This window comes from Urocitellus parryii, chromosome 2 (genome assembly GCF_045843805.1).
Source record: "Urocitellus parryii isolate mUroPar1 chromosome 2, mUroPar1.hap1, whole genome shotgun sequence".
NCBI lineage: Eukaryota > Metazoa > Chordata > Mammalia > Rodentia > Sciuridae > Urocitellus > Urocitellus parryii.
The window spans coordinates 161,863,027-161,884,542 of record NC_135532.1 but is presented as its reverse complement, the minus strand read 5'-3'; the positions used below and the strand labels follow the sequence as shown (position 1 = coordinate 161,884,542).

General features: G+C 33.4%; 1 protein-coding gene across 1 annotated transcript in view; it reads left to right on the top strand.

Moving 5' to 3' along the window:
- The window catches only part of Cfap44 (cilia and flagella associated protein 44), an 89,294-nt gene that overhangs the window by 39,939 nt on the left and 27,839 nt on the right, over positions 1-21,516 (top strand). Inside the window, exons 16-23 of the mRNA XM_077795530.1 lie at positions 742-972; positions 2,648-2,793; positions 3,716-3,986; positions 6,433-6,488; positions 6,697-6,859; positions 8,505-8,635; positions 17,236-17,432; positions 19,588-19,762. Of these exons, the coding sequence (XP_077651656.1) occupies positions 742-972; positions 2,648-2,793; positions 3,716-3,986; positions 6,433-6,488; positions 6,697-6,859; positions 8,505-8,635; positions 17,236-17,432; positions 19,588-19,762 (1,370 nt within the window). The remainder of the gene's footprint in view (positions 1-741; positions 973-2,647; positions 2,794-3,715; positions 3,987-6,432; positions 6,489-6,696; positions 6,860-8,504; positions 8,636-17,235; positions 17,433-19,587; positions 19,763-21,516) is intronic.

Genomic DNA, 21,516 nt, shown 5'->3' with positions numbered 1-21,516 from the left:
AAGATGGTTGCATGGAAGTGACCTTTAATACGTAGAAGATTGGAAGGATTCTGAAAAATTGAAATGGAGAGAATGTCATTCAAGATTTAGTGGGCGATCATCTTGATGGAAGGCAGAGTTGTGGGTGTTTTCAGGAGATGAAGAATGGACTGGTAAAATGGAGAAATACAGTTTGTGGAGGGATATAGTAGAAGTCTGTGACCAGAGAGCCTGGAGCCCCTTAAATGCCAGCCAAGACATTTCAATTTAGACCACTGGGATCATTGTGAGTGTTTGAGGAGAATATTGAAGTGATGAGATCCTATGAATTAGGAAGGTAATACAGCAGAATGAACAAAAGAATGAGGTAAAAGACAGGAAAAGGAGGGACAGTAGTGTTGGGGTATTTTTCAATGACTAGATGATAGACAACGAGAACCTAAATCACAGAGTTATTAAAGCTGGAAACAACTTTCCCCAGGGACTGTTTCAATCCATCAAGGTCCTGCATGGATAGTAACAGGCTCTGAGAGAAAACTATGTTTAAACCCTCTGTTAGGAGGAAATTACAAAATAATTTCTATAAACCAACAATAGGGGTTAAAACAGAAATCCCACAATGATTATTATTTTTAAATGTTATTGTTTGTTACATCAGAGGTATGGGTTTTTCTAGAACCCTATCTTCCTTCTACTTTCTTCTCAATAGTGTAAAGGAATGTTACAGTTGTTTTGATATCTACTTCATGTCTCTTTTAAAAGAGATTAATAGAAATTGAAAAGAGAGAAAAGCAAAAGGAGTTGAAGGCAAAGGAAAGGGAAGAAAGGATAAAGAAGCTAATAGAAGAGATGGGAGAAGATGCAGAAAAAGAATTCCAGGAAGAGGAGGAAGAAGAGGAAGAGGAGCCACTGCCTGAAATCTTCATTCCACCCAACCCCTCTCCCATCCTTTGTGGCTTCTACTCTGGGCCAGGGAAGTTCTGGGTTTCCTTGGTGAGTAACAATGTAATAATTTTTACCCCTGCCGTACTCCAATCTAGTTTATAGTTAATATCACCAAAATTCTTACTTTCTTTTTCATATGTTAAGGTTTTATTTATTAATTGCTATTCAAGTTGTGAGATTTGACAAATGGATGTTAGCTACTTTTTAAATATCATCTTAACATCTCTTTTGTATGTCTGCTTTTAATATCTGCTATTTTCTGTGACAGGCATACATGTTTAAAGCAGGTCAAAGGGAAGAAGGATCAAGGATAGAAGGGCAAAGGGTTAAGGGGTTTTCTAGCTGAGTCTGTTGTTTCTTAGTTTTGCAAATAATAGGTTTCATGGCAGTACCAGCCAAGACTTTTGTTGACATCATATCATTTAGAAATATAGCTGTATGGCATATGGAACTGTAGGAATATGAATTTTTTCTTTTTAAAATTCCACTGTTGCAATGTGCTATGCTGGGAGCTTTGTCCAGTACTCAGGAAGCCCATTGTCTCAAATTCAGTGGCAGGCCCAGGAGCCCCAGCACTGGTGAAACATTGTAGTTATTTTGCTGTGTTCAGAATCCTCTGTCCTTGATTCTGTCCCTGGGAGCTGGTCTTTGAATTCAAAGCTATGAACTAAAGAATTCCATGGCAGGCACAGAATTCTCCCTATTCCAGAGGCCACCATCAACTGGGCAGTTTTCAATCGGCAGATTCCACTGAGAAATTTCCAGGAGCAGCGTCAAGTCTGTCCAGGGATCAGTTAAAGCAATGATTCATTCTCTGCTCCTGACAATTATTCTCATTTGAATCTAAAAATTTTGTAAATTTCTCTCCTGATTTCTTCTATCACCTTATTTGTCATTCAAAAGTATATTGTTCAGTCTCCATGTGTATACATATTTTCTGTGTGGTTTTGTCATGTTGATTTCTAATTTCATTCCATTATGGTCTGATAAAATGTAAGGAATTATATTATTTTTAAAAATATTACTAAGAGTTGTTTTGTGGTCTAAAATAGAGTCCCTTTTGAAGAATTTTTGTTGTTGTTGTTTTTGTTTTCATTATTCTTGGCTGAAGCAATCCAATCTGCCATTGCAAAAGTGAAAACTTAATTTGATTTTTAGAGGTCATATTTTGTTACCATTTATTTCTCATGCATTTATTTTTCATAAAGATGTTCTGGCCATTAATTTACTTCTCTTGGTACAGAATCTTTGATTCATATAGAAAAAGAAAGCAAATTAGAGTCGGAGCAATATAATCCATCCAGATGATCACTTGTCTTTTTATTATATGGATAGATTTTTCCTAAATAGCCCTTCCTGAAACATTAAATGTTTGAAGTCACCCCAGACTGAATGCTAGCTATGAAAACAATGACCTGCAAAACCTGTTACAAAATATTACCTATTCCAAATAACACTTGAAGAAATAAAATGGAATTCAGTAGCTAGTCAGAGGTGAAATCTCTCTTGTATTGACTTCTAAGTGGGAATACATTACCATAAAGTATTTATTATTATAATTATATAGTTGTATATAAATGGACAATAGAGACATTTTATAGTAAATAAACTACTCTGTAGTCAAATATAGAAGTAGATGTTTAAAAATATCTATATTGCTTTTTAAATTTTGAAATATGTGTTGTATCCAAATACCACCATCTATGTTATTTACCTTTCCCAGGGTGGCTATGATGCTGGTTTTCTATATCACTGTGAATTTCCCTTATGTGACAAAAGCAGCAATTTTGAAGAACAGAGAGATGAACCTTTTGATTTCCGTTTTCTTGAGGATACAGAAGAAAATCCCATCCAAACTATCATTTTCAGGTGAATAGAATGTCAAAAAGCTTTGAAAAATAATATCCTATTAGGGGGTCTATATTTTTGTATATCATGGATATTGTCAATTTTAAATATCCATCCAAATAAAGAGATGCTCAAACAATGTGTAGTTAAATAAATCAAGTGAATCAAAGCTAGTTCTGAAATTATATTAAAATTTTCCCTGTAGATATTCTGTCAGAATTTCTACTTATGACAATTGAGTTGCATGGATTTACCCTCCTTTACTTAGGAGAATGCTATAAACTGCATGGTCAGATAATTAAGGGTCAGAGTTTCAGTGATTCTGGAGAAATTACAAGATGAATCATTAGCTCTTTAGTAATTTAGAACTGAGGATATATCCCTATCATTTTTCTGAAAAACAGATGGATTAGCTCCAATTTTCAATTGACCTTTCCCCACTTTCTCTTTGTATTAATTTATTAGGGCTCTGAAACAAAATGCCACATACTTGGTAGCCTGAACAACAGAAATTTATTTTTTCATAGTCTGGATACTAGAGTTCTAAGATCAAAGTATTAGCTGATTTGTTGGTTTCTCTTGAAGTCTCTTTTCTTGGTTTGCAAATATCTGCCTTTTGCTGTGTCTTCACTTGATACTGTGCACAATATCTCTAGTCTCTCTGTCTTAACCTTTTTTTCTTATAAGTTTATCAGTCAGACTGGAATAGGATCCATCCAAATGTTCTAATTTAACTTAATTACCTCTTTAAATACCCCATCTCACAATATAGTTACATTCTGAGGTATCTGGGGCTAGGGCTTAAATATATGAATTTTAGTGGTACACAATTCAGTTCATAACACCTTTGTTATTCAAATATAGACATTTGTCAATTAATTTAAAATTAAATATTACTTTTAGACTAATAGGAAAAACAATTTACTTTCCTTTTGACTCATAGCTTTAGCCAAACAATGATGTTTTGTGGAATGAGAAATGGAGCCATTAGAGTGTATATCCTAAATCAGAATGAGCCTTTACTAAGCAGTTTGGAAGACTACTGGCACTTCAGTATTCATGACAATGATTATGGATGTGTTAAAAGCATGGTAACTAGCTTTGATGATCGTTTCTTGATAACTGCTGGAGCAGATAATAATATCTTTGTTTTCACCATTTTTTCTGAACTTGAATTCCTGAAAATTGTCAAGGCCAAAGTGCCATCTCCCAAGGTATGTAACTAATTAAACAATGAACTAATTAATAACAACAAACTTTATTCTAAGATAGTGATATGAAATTGCTCATGTGCTTAAAAATGAGAACAATTTAGACATATTAACTTTATTATCTAAACTTTCTACCATATTATAATTTTGACCTTCTGATGCTTCTATATTTATATTAATGGTGTTGAATTCCCCTTATTATAAGGTTATGTAGTGCTCAAAATTTAAAAAGAATATGTTGATTTTTCTGTATCAATGACTTTTAAAATCACAGCTTCTTCTTTTTTCAAAAATACACAATATTTTTCAGACATATATTTTGTTTTTCATTTATTCATTCACTGATCACATGGGTCTGTACAGGATGTATACCATAAAGTACATTTTTTAAAGAGGTTGAAAAATATTAATATCTTTCATTTTGGAATGTAATAATTTAGGTCTTGTTCAAAGATTTGCAAAATTATTCTGTTCATAGGCAAAATAGATTGTTTGCTTTGTGATGAATTTTGAGGGTACACATCTCCAAATTATATCCTTTGTCATGTCACAGAACCAGAATCTTTTGTTGTCAAAGTGGTGCCTTTGGATAAAGTCATTTAAGGACCATTAGAATGGTTCCTAAAGACTAAGGAGTTGTAACAGAAACATCACAGTTAAAATTCTTAAGAAAATGTTAACTTTCCATTTAACAGCCTATTTCAAAACAACATACAAAGAATGTAGGGAAGATAAGAGCAGTTAATTTTCATTTCTTTTAATAGCAGTAAAATTTGGAGTATGGGCCAATGTTTAAATAGGGTCCAGCTTCGAAAGAGGAGTTACGCAGGGAAAGCATATAAACAAGAAGAAACATTTTTATTTTTGTACCTAATGTGAGATCTCTCTATAGAAACCTATATTTTTTTTGGATAGAAAAAAAATCATTCCACAATTTGAATAATAGTGTCCTCTTATTTGTGGATACAGTCAATATTTTTTACATCATTGAAGTTGACTCTGCTTTTAAGAAGACAAAAATCAGGAAAAAATTGAAATAATTTTTTAAAAACCCACAATAACCAATTAAGCTCTGCAGAAGTTCTGAGGTTCTTACTTTAGGGCACTGAGAGTCCTTAAAAGTACAGATGCCTGAACACCACACAAGAAAAATTAAATTAACATCTCTGAAGGTGAAACCTAGGCATCAGTGTTTTATAAAATATCCTCCACTTCATTCGAATGTGCAGCCAAGTTTGAGAGCCTGTGGCATATATTTTGTAGCTATTGGAAACATCTTTGTTTAACTCAACTGTATTGTAAACAACTGTGACTAGGATACAGTTAGTTGGCTGAGCATCAGGGTTAAATCTTGGCACATGGATGTTAGAGAACCAAGGGACTTAGCTCTTGGAGCTAAAAAAATAAAAAATAAATTCAATATATTTATGTTTTGAATGAGTAAGTAATGATTGATTAGCCATCACTGGCTCTTATATTAGTCAAGTTCACTTTTACTAAAGTCATAAACCTTGACTTCCATAGAAATATATAGGTGTATGTTTCACATATATAACTATTTTATGTTTACATTTCATATATATGAAGATTATAATAAAACAATTTGATCAAAATTTATTTCTTTACAAAGAACAACAGGAAAACAGACCATCTTCTATAAAAGGGAATAGAGAAAAAGTTCAGCTTTACTGAAGAACTGATTAGATAGCAAATTAAGACTCTGTTTTGTTTGCTGGGTTGTAATTCTTCTTTCTTAACATCGCAGACATTTTACAACACAGCACCTGAATACACAAATTTTAAGTAATTTACTTCTCGGTTCCTCTTAAATCAATTTCCTTTCTAAACAGAGATTTGTATTTCTTTTTTCATATCTTTTTCTTTGAAGAAGGGGGATTATGTTTGCATTTTCCACCTTATATCTTCTTTTGATTAGGGTCACATCAAATTTTACTTAAAACTAAAACATATATATGTATATATACACACATATATATTCAAAATATATATTTAAAAATCTAGGGTATACATGAAGTATTTTGGGGAATTATGCATATAATAAAGTGATATACAGGAAAACAATGTTTTGAAATATATTACCTAGAAACTTTTAGTGTGTATTTTCTATTTTGCTATTAATAACATGTATTAATAGTTCACATGAATCAGTAATTGACATTTAGGAGGAGGCAACTGTGATGATATTAACATTTTGCAAAAACATGATTGTATCTCAACCTTTTAATCTTTTTCTACCTACCCCTATAAATGATGCAGAAACAAATAAATTTAGTCAACACAATTTTTTCCATAGTTTGTTCTGTGTGAAACTACTTTTCAGACCTATACTTGTTAAAAATTAGCAGGTAAAAAAAACCTTCAATTTTCTTAGATATTTTGAGGGAAATAGACAATTTTAAAGGACTCACTTTTCCTCTTTTGCCTACAGTTTGGAATTGAAACACAGCCACCCACAGAAGATATTGAAGATCCCAAAGCCTACAGGTATGGGAATTTTTAATAAGTATTGCTTAGATAGGTGGTTTTTCTTTCTTTCTTTCTTTCTTTCTTTCTTTTTTTTTTTTTTACAAAACAGACCAAGATTGTACAGAAGTTGACCAAGCTGAGTAAATTTCCAAATTACTGAATACTGATTTTCTCTTCTGCTGTTTCTATAGCCTAACATGCTATCCTTTTAAATTTCTATTCTCAGTATTGAGAATGCTCGGAAGAAAAGAGAACATGACAAGTTAATGAAAGAAATGGAAGAATTAAAAGCTGGGAAGAGAGAACAAATCCAAGCTTTGAGGAATACATTTTGGAAGTTAATAGAAATGAACAAAGAATTACCAGAGCATATGCAATTTAAAAGGACAGTAAGTCTAAGTAAAATTTTAATAACATGCAATTTCTGAATCGAGACTACTATTTTGCCAACCAGCTGGAACATAAAAATAATCATTATGGTTTCCTTTATCTGGCTAGTCAGTGTATTTGCAGCAACTCAACTATTGTAAAACTTGTTTGGTTTGGAAGCAGATAAGTCTCTTTATGTAATACAAAGTTTCTACTGAATATAGGTTCCTCACACATGTTTTATTTGTTTATTGATGGGTAACAAAATAAAATATAAATTCGGGTTTTGATTTGGCTATCAACCCTTATTGTACTTAGTCAAAATATCTGTTGGGTAGATACATGCATATTTTGACTCTTTGTTGTTCCATTTCTATATATTTATCAGATATGTTGAGAAGATAGTACCTAGTTGATCCACAAAATTTCTAAAAGTTGTCTTAGTATAGTTGCAGCTATAAGGACAATCACAAAATTGTTTAAGCCAATTTTAGTGTTTATTTTTCCTTTTGTGACTTACTGCAAGCCCCATGTGCCTGTTAGTGATTAAGTATTTTTTTGTTTTTTGAGAGAGAGAGAGAGAGATATTTAATATTATTTTTCAGTTTTCGGTTGACACAACATCTTTATTCTTTTTGTGTGGTGCTGAGGATCAAACCCAGGGCCCCCACGCATGCCAGGCGAGCGTATTACCACTTGAGCCACATCCCCAGCCCAATTAAGTATTTTTTAAAAAATATCTATTTTGTATTTCTTCCTAAACAGAATTACTGTTAAGAGTCTAATCAAGATAAAAGCCAGAATTTATTATCTTGAATATATCTGTGGATTATCCAATTCTGTAATTCTAGAAGTACTTTGTGTATTTCACATGAAAATGCTGTGATGTCATGATGATTAGCTCATTATATTGACTAAAAAAAGCCAATTCATAATAGTCAAAAGACCTTTATACTATTTTATTAAGAAAGAGGCTGATACTCCAGAGTATGAACAATAAAGATAAACAAATGAGGCAAGATATAAAGATAAAGAACAACTGTACCAAGTACTGTGGCAAAGCAAATATCACTACTGAAAACACAAACACCTCTGGAAAGAATAATTACTGCTCACAGTTTAGTGTGAATGTAGGCTCTGATATTTTTCTGGGAGTGAAGGTAAGAAACATGATGCCCATAGGTATCCTTATGGGAGAAAGGCAACTGCTCAGTGAGCAACATCCAACAAGAATGTCAAGAAGACATCCATATGTGAGGGAATATTCAGCTGCCACCAGCTTCTACCCTGTGCAAAGCAGGTTATGCAACAGTACTTTCTTTGGGATGGTGAGAGTATTGTTTTAAACTTTGTATACTCTCCAAATATTATTAGCATTTATCACTTTTATTGTGGGGAAATATTTTAAGTATGTAATGTTGTTTCCATATTATTAATGATTTCTTCATATATTATGAAATCTACGCCCCACCAAGATCAAAAGATCAAAAGTAAAATATTTCTGTTCTGGAATAAGAGTTTAGGATATTCTGGAGTTATGATGCAGTGTGAAATTGAAGACAAGACTAAAAAATATGTAACTGTGTATAAGACAGAGGACTGATAACAATACATTTATTTTTTTTAAAAAAAACCCTTTGTGTAAACAAATCTACGTATTTGCAGGACTTTGATCTTGATTCCAAAATTCGAGCTGAAATTGACAGAAAAACTGTTCATAAAATTCACCAACTAGAAAAGGAATTAGCTTGGGAAAAGGAGAAGTATTATCTTGGCCTGAAGAAGGTACAGAATAGGTAAGATACACATTTCCTATAAATTAAGATGTTTTAGTGCATAAGTTTGAATAGCTTACAGTAGTGTCAGTGAAGTAGCAGATAAAAGGTTTTCTGAAGTACCCACTGACTTCAATCTTAAGGACTACTCTTGTCACTAATATTGATATCTCCCTGAGCTTTCTGCTTACTCCTTTCTAGTTAAATATGAGTTATTTGGTTAACATTTGTACTTTAAAAAAATATATAAATACATATTTACTTTCTGTTTGTGATAAATTTTTTATTTTATGCCACATTAGCATAAGAGCACATATGCATTAAAAATTTTAAAATCAAACAGAATCAAAGGACTTTTAATAAAAGAACAACCTCCTGCATAGTCTCATGCATCAATTCAACTTTCCAGAGGAAATTCCTTTTTTGTCTTTTATTTTGATGTAATTTATACAAAGTATATAAATCTTAATCAAGTGGCTTAATAATTTTTTAAAAAATATGAACTCATGTTTCCACTACTCAGATTAAGAAATAGAACATTTATACCAGTTTAGGAAGTTTCCTGGTGGCATACTTTTTGTAAATACCTACTTTCCAAATTTAAATCTGTATTGCCATAGACTAGTTTTATCTAAGAACTTTATATAAATTAAATGTTGAACATGAATTCTTTTGCATCGGGTTTCTTTTATTCATATGCTAAGATTATTCATATGTCTAAGATTATCCATATTGTTGCACGTCACCCGCCATAGTTTATTCTTTTTCATTTTCTTGCAATATTCCATTATTTTAATTAATTTGAATAATTGTGGCTATGCCACAATTTAACCATTTATCGTTGATAGCTTTTGGCTACTATAAATAATGTTGCTAAGAACTTCTTGGTGCATGTTTTTTGGTGGATATCAGCACTTACTACTGTTGGTAATATATCCAGGTGTAGAACTGCTAGGCCATGGTTTTTATGAATATTTAGTTTTTATTAAATACTGCCAATTTCCCAATATAATTAAATCACTTTATACTTTGACCTCCCAAGTGTAAAATATTCCAATTGATCCTCATTGTGTCCGTTTCTTAGAGCTTCCAACAAAGTATCATAAAATGGTTGCTTTAAATAAGTAACATTTATTGTTATGGTTCTGGAGGCCAGAAGTTGAAAATCAAGGTGTCTAGCAAGTTGGTTCTTTTTGAGGACTGGAAAGGAGAATCTGTTCCATGACTCTTTGAGGGTATGGTGGTTTGCCAGCAGTCTTTGTTGTTCTTGACTTGAGGTACATCACTCCAAGTCCTCTTCTTTCACATAATGTTATCTCTGTGTCTTGTAATATAGCTTTATCTCTGCACATATCTCTGTGTCCAAATTTCCCCTTCTAATAAGGACATCAGTCATGTTGAAATAAGGTCCATGCTAATGGTCTCATTTTAAATGAATAAACTCTGTTAAGAACTTATTTTCAGATAAGGTCACATTCTCAGGTACTAGGAGTTAGGACTTGAACTTATCTTTTTAGGGATTCAGTTAAATTTCTAACATTCATGCTTGTCATCAGTGGGGATTGTCAGATGTTTAAATTCCAGTCATTCTTTAGTAGTATCTCATGTGATTTAAGTTTGCATGTCCCTGGTAAGTGATAATTTTCAGTCCCTTTTCATATATTTACTAGTCATTGGTATATTCTCTATGTTAGGTTTTTGTTCAAGTCTTTCGTTCATTTTAAAAATTGGATGTAGGAGCTATTTATATATTATGGATGTGAGTCTTTGGTTATGTCTATCTATCTGTATTTATATATGAGCAATAGGTATGTGTATGTATATATATATTTATATAATTATATGTGTAATACATATGATACATATGTGTGTGCTTATGTAAGATATCTTGATCTAGTCTGTGGAATGTTTCTTTACTCCTAATGGAGTCTTTTGTTGAATGAAAGTTTTTAAATTAAGTTTACTTTATTGGTCTTTTTCTTTCTTTTTCTTTCAAGGTTAATGTTTTTGTGATGTATATAAGAAAACTTTAGCTATTTCCAATTCATGAAATAATTCTCCTATATTTTCTGCTATAAGCTCTATTGTTTGCAATTACTCATCTTGAATAATTTTTGTAGGTAGTATGAGATATGATCCAATGTCATTTGTTCTCTGTCAATGTCCAATTAACTTAGTATTATTTGCTGAAAGACTACACTTTCCTCACAGGATTGTGGTGATGCTTTTTCATAAACATGGGTCTGTTTCTACATTCTTCATTATATTTCACTGGCCTCTATCTTTGTGCTGGTATCACCCTGTTTTAAATCTTCATGTGTAATATGGTGAATCCTTCAGCCTTGTTCTTCATCTCCAAGATTGTTTACATTCATTGCTTGTTAATAACAACTTTCACAAAAACCTTTCTAAGATTTTGATTGGAATTACATGAAACCTACAGATGTATGAAGGACTAACAGACATTTAAAAACAAATATTGATAGAGGACACAGAGACAAACCCACATAAGTACAGTTATCTTATATTAGACAAAGGCACCAAAAACATACAATGGGGAAAAGATAGTCTCTTCAACAAATGGTGCTAGGAAAACTGGAGATCCATAAGCAACAAAATGAAATTAAACCCCTATCTCTCACCATGCACAAAACTCAACTCAAAAGGGATCAAGGACCTAGCCATTAAGCCAGAGACCCTGAGCCTAATAGAAGAAAAAGTAGGCCCAAATCTCTGACATGTTGGACTAGGCCCCAACTTTCTTAATAAGACTCCTTTAGCACAAGAATTAAAATCAAGAATCAATAAATGAAATGGATTCAAACCAAAAAGTTTCTTCTCAGCAAAAGAAACAATCAGTGAATTGAATAGAGAGCCTACATTTTGGGAGCAAATCTTTACCACACGCACGTTAGATAGAGCACTAATCTCTAGGATATATAAAGAACAAAACAAAGACAAAGACAAAACAAATAACCCAATCAATAAATGGGCCAAGGAAGTGAATAGACATTCTCAGAAGAAGATATACAATCAATCAACAAATATATGAAAAAATGTTCAGGGCTGGGGATGTGGCTCAAGCGGTAGCGCGCTCGCCTGGCATGCGTGCGGCCCGGGTTCGATCCTCAGCACCACATACCAACAAAGATGTTGTGTCCACCGAGAACTAAAAAATAAACATTAAAAATTCTCTCTCTCTCTCTCTCTCTCTCTCTTTCTCTCTCTCCTCTCTCACTCTCTAAAAAAAATGTTCAACGTCACTAGCAATTAGAGAAATGCAAATCAAAACTACTCTAAGATTTCATCTCACTCCAGTCAGAATGGCAGCTATCAAGAATACAAACAAGAATAAGTGCTGGCGAGGATGTAGGGAAAAAGGCATACTCATACACTGCTGTGGGACTGAAAATTGGTGCAGCCAATATGGAAAGCAGTATGGAGATTCCTTGGAAAACTTGGAATGGAACCACCATTTGACCCAGCTATCCCATTCCTTGGTTTATACCCCAAAGACTTAAAAACAGCATACTGTACTGACACAGCCACATCAGTGTTTACAGCTGTACAATTCACAGTAGCTAAACTATGGAACCAACCTAGATGCTCTTCAGTGGATTAGTGGATAAAGAAAATGTGATACACACACACACACACACACACACACACACACACACACACAATGGAAAACTATCCAATGCATTAAAAGAGAATAAAATCATGGCATTTACAGGTAAATGGATGGAGTTGGAGAATATAATGCTAAATGAAGTAGCCAATCCCAAAACTCCAAATGCCGAATGTTTTGTCTGATATAAAGAGGCTGATTCATAGTGGGGTTGCAGGGGAGGAGCATGATGGATTAGATGAACTCTAGATATAGAGCAAGGGGCGGGAGGGGAAGGGAGGGAGCATGGGGTAGGAAAGATGGTGGAATGAGATGGAAATTATTACCCTAAGTACATGTATGAAGACACAAATGATATGACTCTACTTTGTGTATAAGCAGAGATATGAAAATTTGTGCTCTATAGGTGTAATATGAATTGTAATGCATTCTGCTGTCATACATAACAAATTAGAATAAAAAAAGAAAAAAAACCAAAATATTGAATTTTTCAGCTCATAAACATGATATATCTTGAAAAGAGCCACTTTTAATATTTTCTCTAGTTCTTCTATTTCATCTTTTATATCATTTCTTACGTCAGTTTTATCATTATGACTATCTTATAGTCATTCTTATTGACTTCTTGGTATAATAGGTGAAATTTTTGTTCACTTTAACATTTCCATTCTTTTTTCTGCCTTCATGATTATATAGAGTATATCATAATAATTGATTCAGTGTCCTAATCTGTTAGATCATTGGTATCATTACTGGGGCTATTTCTGCTGACTAATATATTTCTGTTCATTTTGAGTCAGCTTTTTCTGCTTTTTTGCTTGCCTGATAAGTTTTGGTTAGATGCTAGACACTGTGAATTGTATTTTGTGGGTGCTAGATATTTTTACATAATTTTAAGTATTTTTGAGCTTAATTCTAGGGGACTCAGTTAAATCACTTGAAAATAGCTGGATTTTTTTTAAAGCCTTCTTTTAATCTTGGTTTGGTGGGACCAGGGCAGTTGTTAGTCTAGGGCTAATTCTTCCCGACTACTCTTCTGAGTACTCTACCCTAGGACCCATGTAGTATCAAGATTGTGAGGACCCAAGCTGTTTCAACCTGTATGGAGTCTGGGGATTATTCTGCCTGTTCTTTTTTTGGTGTTTCTTTCCCTGGTTTCAGGTAGATGCCTTCTTATCTTTAGGTAAATACTCATCAGCACTTACCTAAAGAGGGGAAGGGAGTCCTCAGATCTTCAGAGCTCTCTCAGATGTGCATCTATTTCCTTTCTGGTACATTGTCCAGTGAATTATAACACTCATTGCCTGACATTAAATCCTTGAATATTTGAATCCCCAAATTATAAGCAGATTGCTGTCGGCTTAGAAATGAATGTGGATAAAAAGTTTCTCTCAGAAAGAACCTCAACATTGTAGCATGTTTATTCTTAGTAAATATTCACCATATATTTATAAAAATGTGTGTGTGTGGGGGTAAGTATGAATCTTAACCCACAATTTAGGTTATGTAAGTAGTGGAGCTATTCTTTATTTTATTTATATTAATTTAAATTTGACTCTGGGCTCTTATTCTACCAAGAAGGCAGGAAAGTCAGTCTTGATACTCCTGAGGGTCCTGTACCAGCCTGCTTACTTCTTTGTGTTCTTTGATTCAATGGTTCTGTGCTCAGCTGGAGCGGACTATCTTTGTTAGGGCCAGAATCCCCCCAGCTTGCATCAAACACATATACAGCATATATAGCCACCATTGTGAGGCCTTGCCATCTCTCCAGATGCTGTCTGAAGGAGGGCACAAGTATCCACAGTGCCAAGATGCAAGTTGCCCATTCTCCTAATCAGAAGGAGCCTTGTCCTCCTTGCCATACTTGTTCTCAAATACTTTTTTAGCTATTTTCCCTCCCTGGTCTATGTACTCTCCATTCACCATAGCATCATGTTTTTGGTGGACATATGGAAGGAAGGAAATAATAAATACCTAACTCTTTAATTAGAATGTGGGGAGGGGATAAAATTTGCCACCACATAACTCTGGGTATTATCAGTGTTTTTTACCTTTACCAATCTAATAGGCCAAACATGGTAACTCTTGTTTGAATAACTTGAAGTTTTTTTTTTTATTATTGGTAATGCTCACATTTCTTTTCATGTTTATAGTTCATTTATACTTATTCTTTTGAGAATTAACTGCTTAGATTCCTTGTTCATTTTTCTTTGGGTCCTGTTTATTTTCTATGCTGTATTGTAGGTATTTGACTTTTATCATCCATATGGTAAATGCTTTCTCCTACTCTGCCATTTGCTTTGAACTTTGTTCATATTTTTCTGTGAAGAAGTTTTCAAAATTATATATATATTCCTTCATGTTATCTGAGTCTCATAGGAAAGCCAAATTTAAAAAGTAAAACTCCAATAGGTGAAAGTTAAAGGGAATATGCCTTAAAGAGATGAGAAAGATACTGTGCTATGAAAAGAGAGAGAATTAAAGAGGAAAGAAAGTAGTTTAAAAGGGAGAAATATAATTAAAAGGATTGAGTCATAAAAATAGTTAAGAAAAGCAAACAAACTAAGACTAATAAATTCTAAAATTAAAAATGTGTGAGGGTACAGGGGTGATAGTGAACCAGTGCCCCCAAATAATAATTTAACTGATGAGAAATTATTTGAAATTTTTTAAAAAAAATTGACAGTTGAAGGATAAATCTCAAATCTCTGTGGGCTATAAGAGAAGGGTGAACTAGAAAGTAGTATGAATTTCTAAGTGTGATTTTTTTTTTTTTGGTGGGGGGAAAATAGGGATTGAACTCAGGGCCACTTATAACCACTGAGCCACATTCCCACCCTTTTAAATTTTTTATTTTGAAACAGGGTCTTGCTAAGTTGCTTAAGGCCTGGCTAGGTTGCTGAACCTGGCTTTGAACTTGTGGTCCTCCTGACTTAGCCTCCTAAGTTGCTGGGATTACAGGTGTACATCACCTCACCCAGCACTTGATGATTTTTATAGAGGCAAGAGTGGAATCTGATAGTTTGGGGGTTTCATGAAACGCCCTTGAAATGGAAAGCTGATGGACAAAGTAAGAGTGGGGAGGCTTACCCTTGTATTCAGTTTCCTAAAATCTGCTCCCTTCATAGTTACTACATACAAATAAATTACATTATCACAAGTATATGAACATATCCATATCCATATATCATATAATTTAAGACAACAAAATATGTTTAGATGCCTTAGTAAGGTGGACTTTCTTAACTCTCTTGAAAATGAGTGTTAAAAAATTATTTGGATTCAGGAGTCCCCCCCGACATATTTGTATATTTTATATAACTTACAAATTTATATTTATTTATATATCCATATAAATACATATGAAAACAACATGTATCTATTATATTTAATAACCTATTTTATGTAATACATAGGGAGGTAGATTACATTTCCTCAGAGTTTGATATGATCTATTATCCATTAAACTGTAGTCTGCTTACAAAATTTTAATTTTTCCACATATTAGCAAAACAGCAGCATTATATTAATAATGACTTGTTTAATATTTTCATTAGAAATAATTCCCCCTTCCTTCCCTTCCTTTATTCCCTCCTTTTTTGGCAGGGAGTGGGGGTGATGGGGATTGAGGCCAGGATCTTACTTAGGCTGTTACTCAGCTATACTCCTAGTTCTCTAGTTGCTCTTTATGAAGTCTAATCCAATTTCCATTACATCTTGATAGTAAATGCATGGTTAAAGTTTGAGTCTAACCCAGATAGTTTGCAACTGCTAAAAGAAAACAAGGTTAACACTCTAATACACAATTGGAGGTGACGACTTTCTCAGTAGGACTCCTAAAGTTCAGGAACTAAAACCAATAATTAATAAGTGAGAAGGTATCAAATTAAAATGCTTCTGCACAACAAAGGAAACAATAGTATGAAGAGAAAGTACAGATTAGCAGCTACTATTCTGACAGAGGACTAATATCCAAAACACATGAAGAAATTAAAACAACTTACCACTAAAAATCCAAATAACACAATCAATAAACGGGAATATGGACTAACCAAACACTTCTCAAAAGAAATACAAATCCCCCTCCCCCCCAAAAAAAAAAGAAAAAAGAAAAGGAAAAAATGTTCACTATCTTAGCAATGAGGGAAATGCAAATCAAAACTACCCTGAGATTTTTATCTCATTGCAGTTAGAATGGCAGTCATCAAGAATACAAATGAGAAATTTGGTGAGGATGTGGGGGAAAAAAATGGAACTTACATTCTATTGTTGGAATTGTAAATTGGTACAACCATTATGGAAATCAATATGGAGATTCCTCAAAAGACTAGGAATGGAACCTATTGGATCCAGCTAGCTGCCACTCTTTGGTATTTATCCAAAAGAATTAAAGTCAGCATACCAGGAGGATGCATGCATACCTATGTTTATAGAGGCATAATTTAAATAGTCAAGTTATAGAACCAGCCTAGGTCCTCATCAACATATGGATCAATAAAGAAAATGTGGTATATACACAATGGAGTTTTATGCAGCTACAAAGAAAAATGAAAGTCATTTGGAGAAAAAGGGATGGAACTTGAGAGCATTATGTTAAGTGAAATAAGCCAGACTCCAAAAGATTATATGCTTCTCTTGTATGTGGAAAGGAGAGAAAATAAGGGAAAAGATAAAGCGGGGGAGGTCTCATGAAAATAGAAGAGAGACCAGTAGAGTAGAAGAAGGAGACAGGGAGAGAGGGTGGATGTTGAGGAAAAGGAAGGTACTGGAGAATGAAATTGACCAAGTTATGTTATATGCATGTACAAATATGTCACAGTGAATTCCACTATTATGTATAATTATAATGTACCAATAAAATTCATTAAAATTTTTTTAGTCCAGCACAATACAATGGATTATAAGAATAGTATTTTGTGATCTTCTTTTATTACTTAATCATGCAGAATGATTAAAATGGTCACTATTGCAAACACTTGTTTTGTTCTTTCAGATTTCGTGATCCACTGGAAAATGACACTATTGTGGTTCATGCTATACAAACTGACCACAAGATATCCTCCTATAGGCTGGTAAAGCCCTCTAAGTATTCCAAACACAAACGAGCAAGTCAATCAGAGAGAAGAATGAGTAAACTGGACAGATTTGAAAAAGAGGGATCTGGAAAAAGGGATAGCCAGAGAGATACAGGTAGCCTAAATGACAAGAAGGCTTTTAAATCATTATTTATTAAAATTTGAAAAGTGAATTATCTTTTCATGAGAAGAAACTTTGAACCTTCTTTGGTGGCTTGAACTCAATTTGTTATTCATCCCCTTCTCTCAGGATAATCTCTTTAGGAATAAGTTGTCAAGGGAGAGAGAGTTGTGTGGTATGATTGAGAATGAGATGTCACAGTTTTCCAACAATGCTCCATGCTTCCCTTCTTTTTTGATGCAGTCTCTAAAGAAAACTCACCCTGGTCATGTGACTGACAGGGTGTGAGACTACTGGATGCTACAGAACTATTTTCCAATCTAGAATTTTCCCAGATGGCTAGTTTTTAGACAGTGTCTCTTTCCGTATTCCTTGGCCCCATTTTTCTTCATTGAATAATCTGTAATCTTTTTTTCTTGCCCAAGATGAATTCTGAAACCATTATCCTGGTATTTTAATCTTTTTTTTTCTATTACTATATAGTTTCCCATAGTACCTTATCATGTTGTTCAACTTACCTGTTTAACTTACTGTCCAGGTTGCTATTCCTTAATTATTCCTGATATGTTTATATCCAGGCTCCTACTGAGTGACCTCTGACCCCTCTTCTGTCTGAATTCTACCAGTTCTTGGGGATCTAGCTAGACTTAACGTATTTGTTATAAAGCCTTTCCACAATCACCCAGGCCACATTAAACCTTTCTTTTTCCCTATTACCATATATTTGACATATGAAATATAAAGTAGTAACTAATCATATTTTTATTTTTATATAAAGCATATTTTTTATCTAACTTAAACGCAATAATTTTCAAGAAACACTTGTTAAAGTTGATCATGTTTAACTTCCAGATTTGGTTCTCTTTCTGACTAGTTTTTAAATTGACTTTCCCAGCCCCCACCATTATATCACCAACACTCCTTCCAAGCTTCTAAACATCTGTCAGTGGCCCATCATTACTCATTTTTCTAATTGCTTGATTTGTGTTTTATCTTGCCAAATTTTAAATAAAGTCCTTAAGAGCAAAAATTGTGTCTTTTATCTCTTTACATCAGTATTTCACAGTAAAGACAATATCTAACTTATGATGGTTCCACTTCTAATTTTTCAACTCTATGATTGTGTGAAAGTGTACCCATACAACCATTTTTTTTTCACCTTCAGTGTAGTGGTTAATAAATTACAAAAGATATTCAACACCTTATTATAAGATAGACTTTTTGTTGGGTAATTTGTGTCTGACTGCATGCTAATATAAGTGTTCTCAGTCTGTTGAATGTAGATAGACTTGTCTAAGTTATGATGTTGTGTAAGAAAGGTGTATTAAATGCATTTTTGACTTAACAATTTTCAGTTTACAGTGGGATAATCAGGATATATATCATCATGGGTCAAAGAGCATTTGTGCTTATGGAGTTAAATTCATGGTAGTTGCTCAATAAATATTTTGATTTAAAAAGTCAGTATATTCTCTGAATTTTTAATTTTTTTGGTACTTATAAATATTTATTTGATGAATGAATAGAAAGATAGATGACTCCTATCAAGTCAGCTTGAAGAGACATTTATTGCAACTGCTTATGCACATATCAGTGGTTTGCTGATGTCTCACTCTAGCTGAAATCACCTAGACCAGGTGTGAAGGAACTCACACACAGCAATGGCTACCATAGTGGCTAATAATGGCAGGCCATTGGAAGACCAGGAAAACAGTAAAGCTCATGTACTTCACCAACTGAAATATTCAGATTGAAAGTCAACAGGCTCTGTCTTCAGGAGATTGCTTGACTTTCAAAGCATGATGCTTATACTACCTTATACACTACCAACAGCTCTGATGTGGGAAAGAAAGGAACCTGAACTAGAATTCTTTAGGGTTTCTCTGCTATTCTGAATTGTTCCTTTCATCTTGGGAAAGAGAAAACTGTACCTGAAGACCACAATAGGGATGAAATGTGCCTTCCTATATTGAAGTAGTAGTTTTAGTCTTTAGACAGAAATTTTATTTTTGTTTATGTACCAGGAGAAAAAACTAAAGAAGCAGGAAACAGAAGCCACTTCCCTCACTAAACATATATAAGGTCTATCTTTGAAAGTTTTGTTTTTCTGTTTCAAAAAGACTGAAAAAAATGTTGATTATTTGTACAGGTGGAAGTATTAGCGTGCAAGAAGAATCAATGATAGAAAAAGGGAAGAAATTTCGACCTAAAACCCTAAGTGAAATTATGATACAAAATCAAATTGAGAAAACTAGAAAACTCATACAACAAGCAGAAAGAGCCCAACAAAAGATCCAACAGCGGAAAAAAGAATGGGAGGAACTGTGAGTTTTTAACCTAAGCTCTTATCCTTTTAATATGTAAGCCCCAAAATATAGCTTAAAAGATCTTTATACTTATTGACATTGCCATTATTTAAATTAAGAAATGAAAAAAATAAAACTAGAGGAGATAGTAAAGACAGGTCAATTAGATCTTTTAAAGTAGTGATACTTCTTGTTGGAACTTCCATGATCCTTAGAGTTTCAGTCCCAGGGATTCCATTTTGCTAATATAGTGATTGATTTGAATATTTGTGATCTTCTATAGTTACATATGAATCATAGGAAAATTTTTTCTATTTCAGTAAAAAAAAATGCCATCAAAGGAATTATATTGAATCTGTAAATCACTTTTGGTAATAAGGATTTTTAACTGTAGAACATTTTTGGTAACAAGGACATTTATTAAGTTTTCTGATTTGTTAACACAGGATATCTTTCCATTTGTATTTTTTTTTTATAGCTTCCCAGTAATTTTACATTTCCAACTACCTGTTTCGTGCCCAGCTACATGGTGTTTCACATTACCCATGTGCTATGTAGATAAAGATCCATCCAAAAACTTAAGGGATCCTTGTATTGATTTCTGAAGACATTCCTTTATATAACTCTGATATTCTTTTCCATGAGTTCTAATCCTTGGGTCTTTTGATCTCTGTCTCCTCAATTAGTGAGGTCAAAAGGTTACATTTGGGTCAGTAGGATCCTGACCCTACTTCACAGTCTAGTAATTTCCTCCATGCAGAAAAAAAAAAGTGATAGTATTACTTCACTTCTGCTCTCTAGGAATTGTAGTTTTATATTGTCTGTATTCCATGTCTCCTGCCTATGTTGAACATAGTTGTTCCATGTATTTTTTTGTTCAATTCTCTAATTTTTTAGATCATGAATGTAATTGTGGGCCTGTTTTCTAACATAGCTAGAAGCAGAAGTACCTCTTTTTCTCTTCTCTCCTTCCCTCTATTTCTTTATCCTTTCCTTCATTACAAATAATAATTCTTCCTTTTATTTCAGATATACACAATGAGTGATTGTCAATTGTTACAAAAGGCAGTATAGATTTCCTTTGCTATTTTTTGTTTTTGTTTTCCTAAAAGGCTTTCTCCTAAAGCAAATTGCTGACTGCAAACTGTACATTTTTGTGTTAACTGATACGCTTCAATTTAAAGAATTGGAGTCTCCTAATTAAGGGTCTTCCAAGGGAATGTTACCTGTACCCATAGATGTCTTAAAACTTCCCTGAGTGTTTGATTCCTATAGAGAGCAATTCTTCCATTTTTGTAGTGGTATAAATGTTGCTTGTATGTGGGAAAGTTGGGAGGGCCCAGCTGGTTCAGGAACCCCTTTTCAAATCTTTAATTGATTTTGCTAAATATATTTACCATTCCATTCTATTCTTCACACCTGCTTTCTTTGTTCTTGGAGTCTCTTAGGTACTCTACAAAGAAAATCATATTCAATTATTTTATAGCCTTCTCCTGCAGGTATTCTGAGCTATATTTTGCTCTGGTCTGATTTATTCACTAATACAATTTCATCTTCTTTCTGTCTTACAGAAATATATCAATATCACTGATTTGTCCATTTTTTTCTAAATCCCATTCTCAGCTTTCATAATGATTCACTACTTTTTATACTGTCATTTCCACGGGATTTGGGGAGAGAAGAAGAGGCAAATATATATGCTCATGTTATCACCTTGAACTAGATGACTTTTGTTGAAATTTTTGTGACAATCATTTGTGTAATAAAAAAAT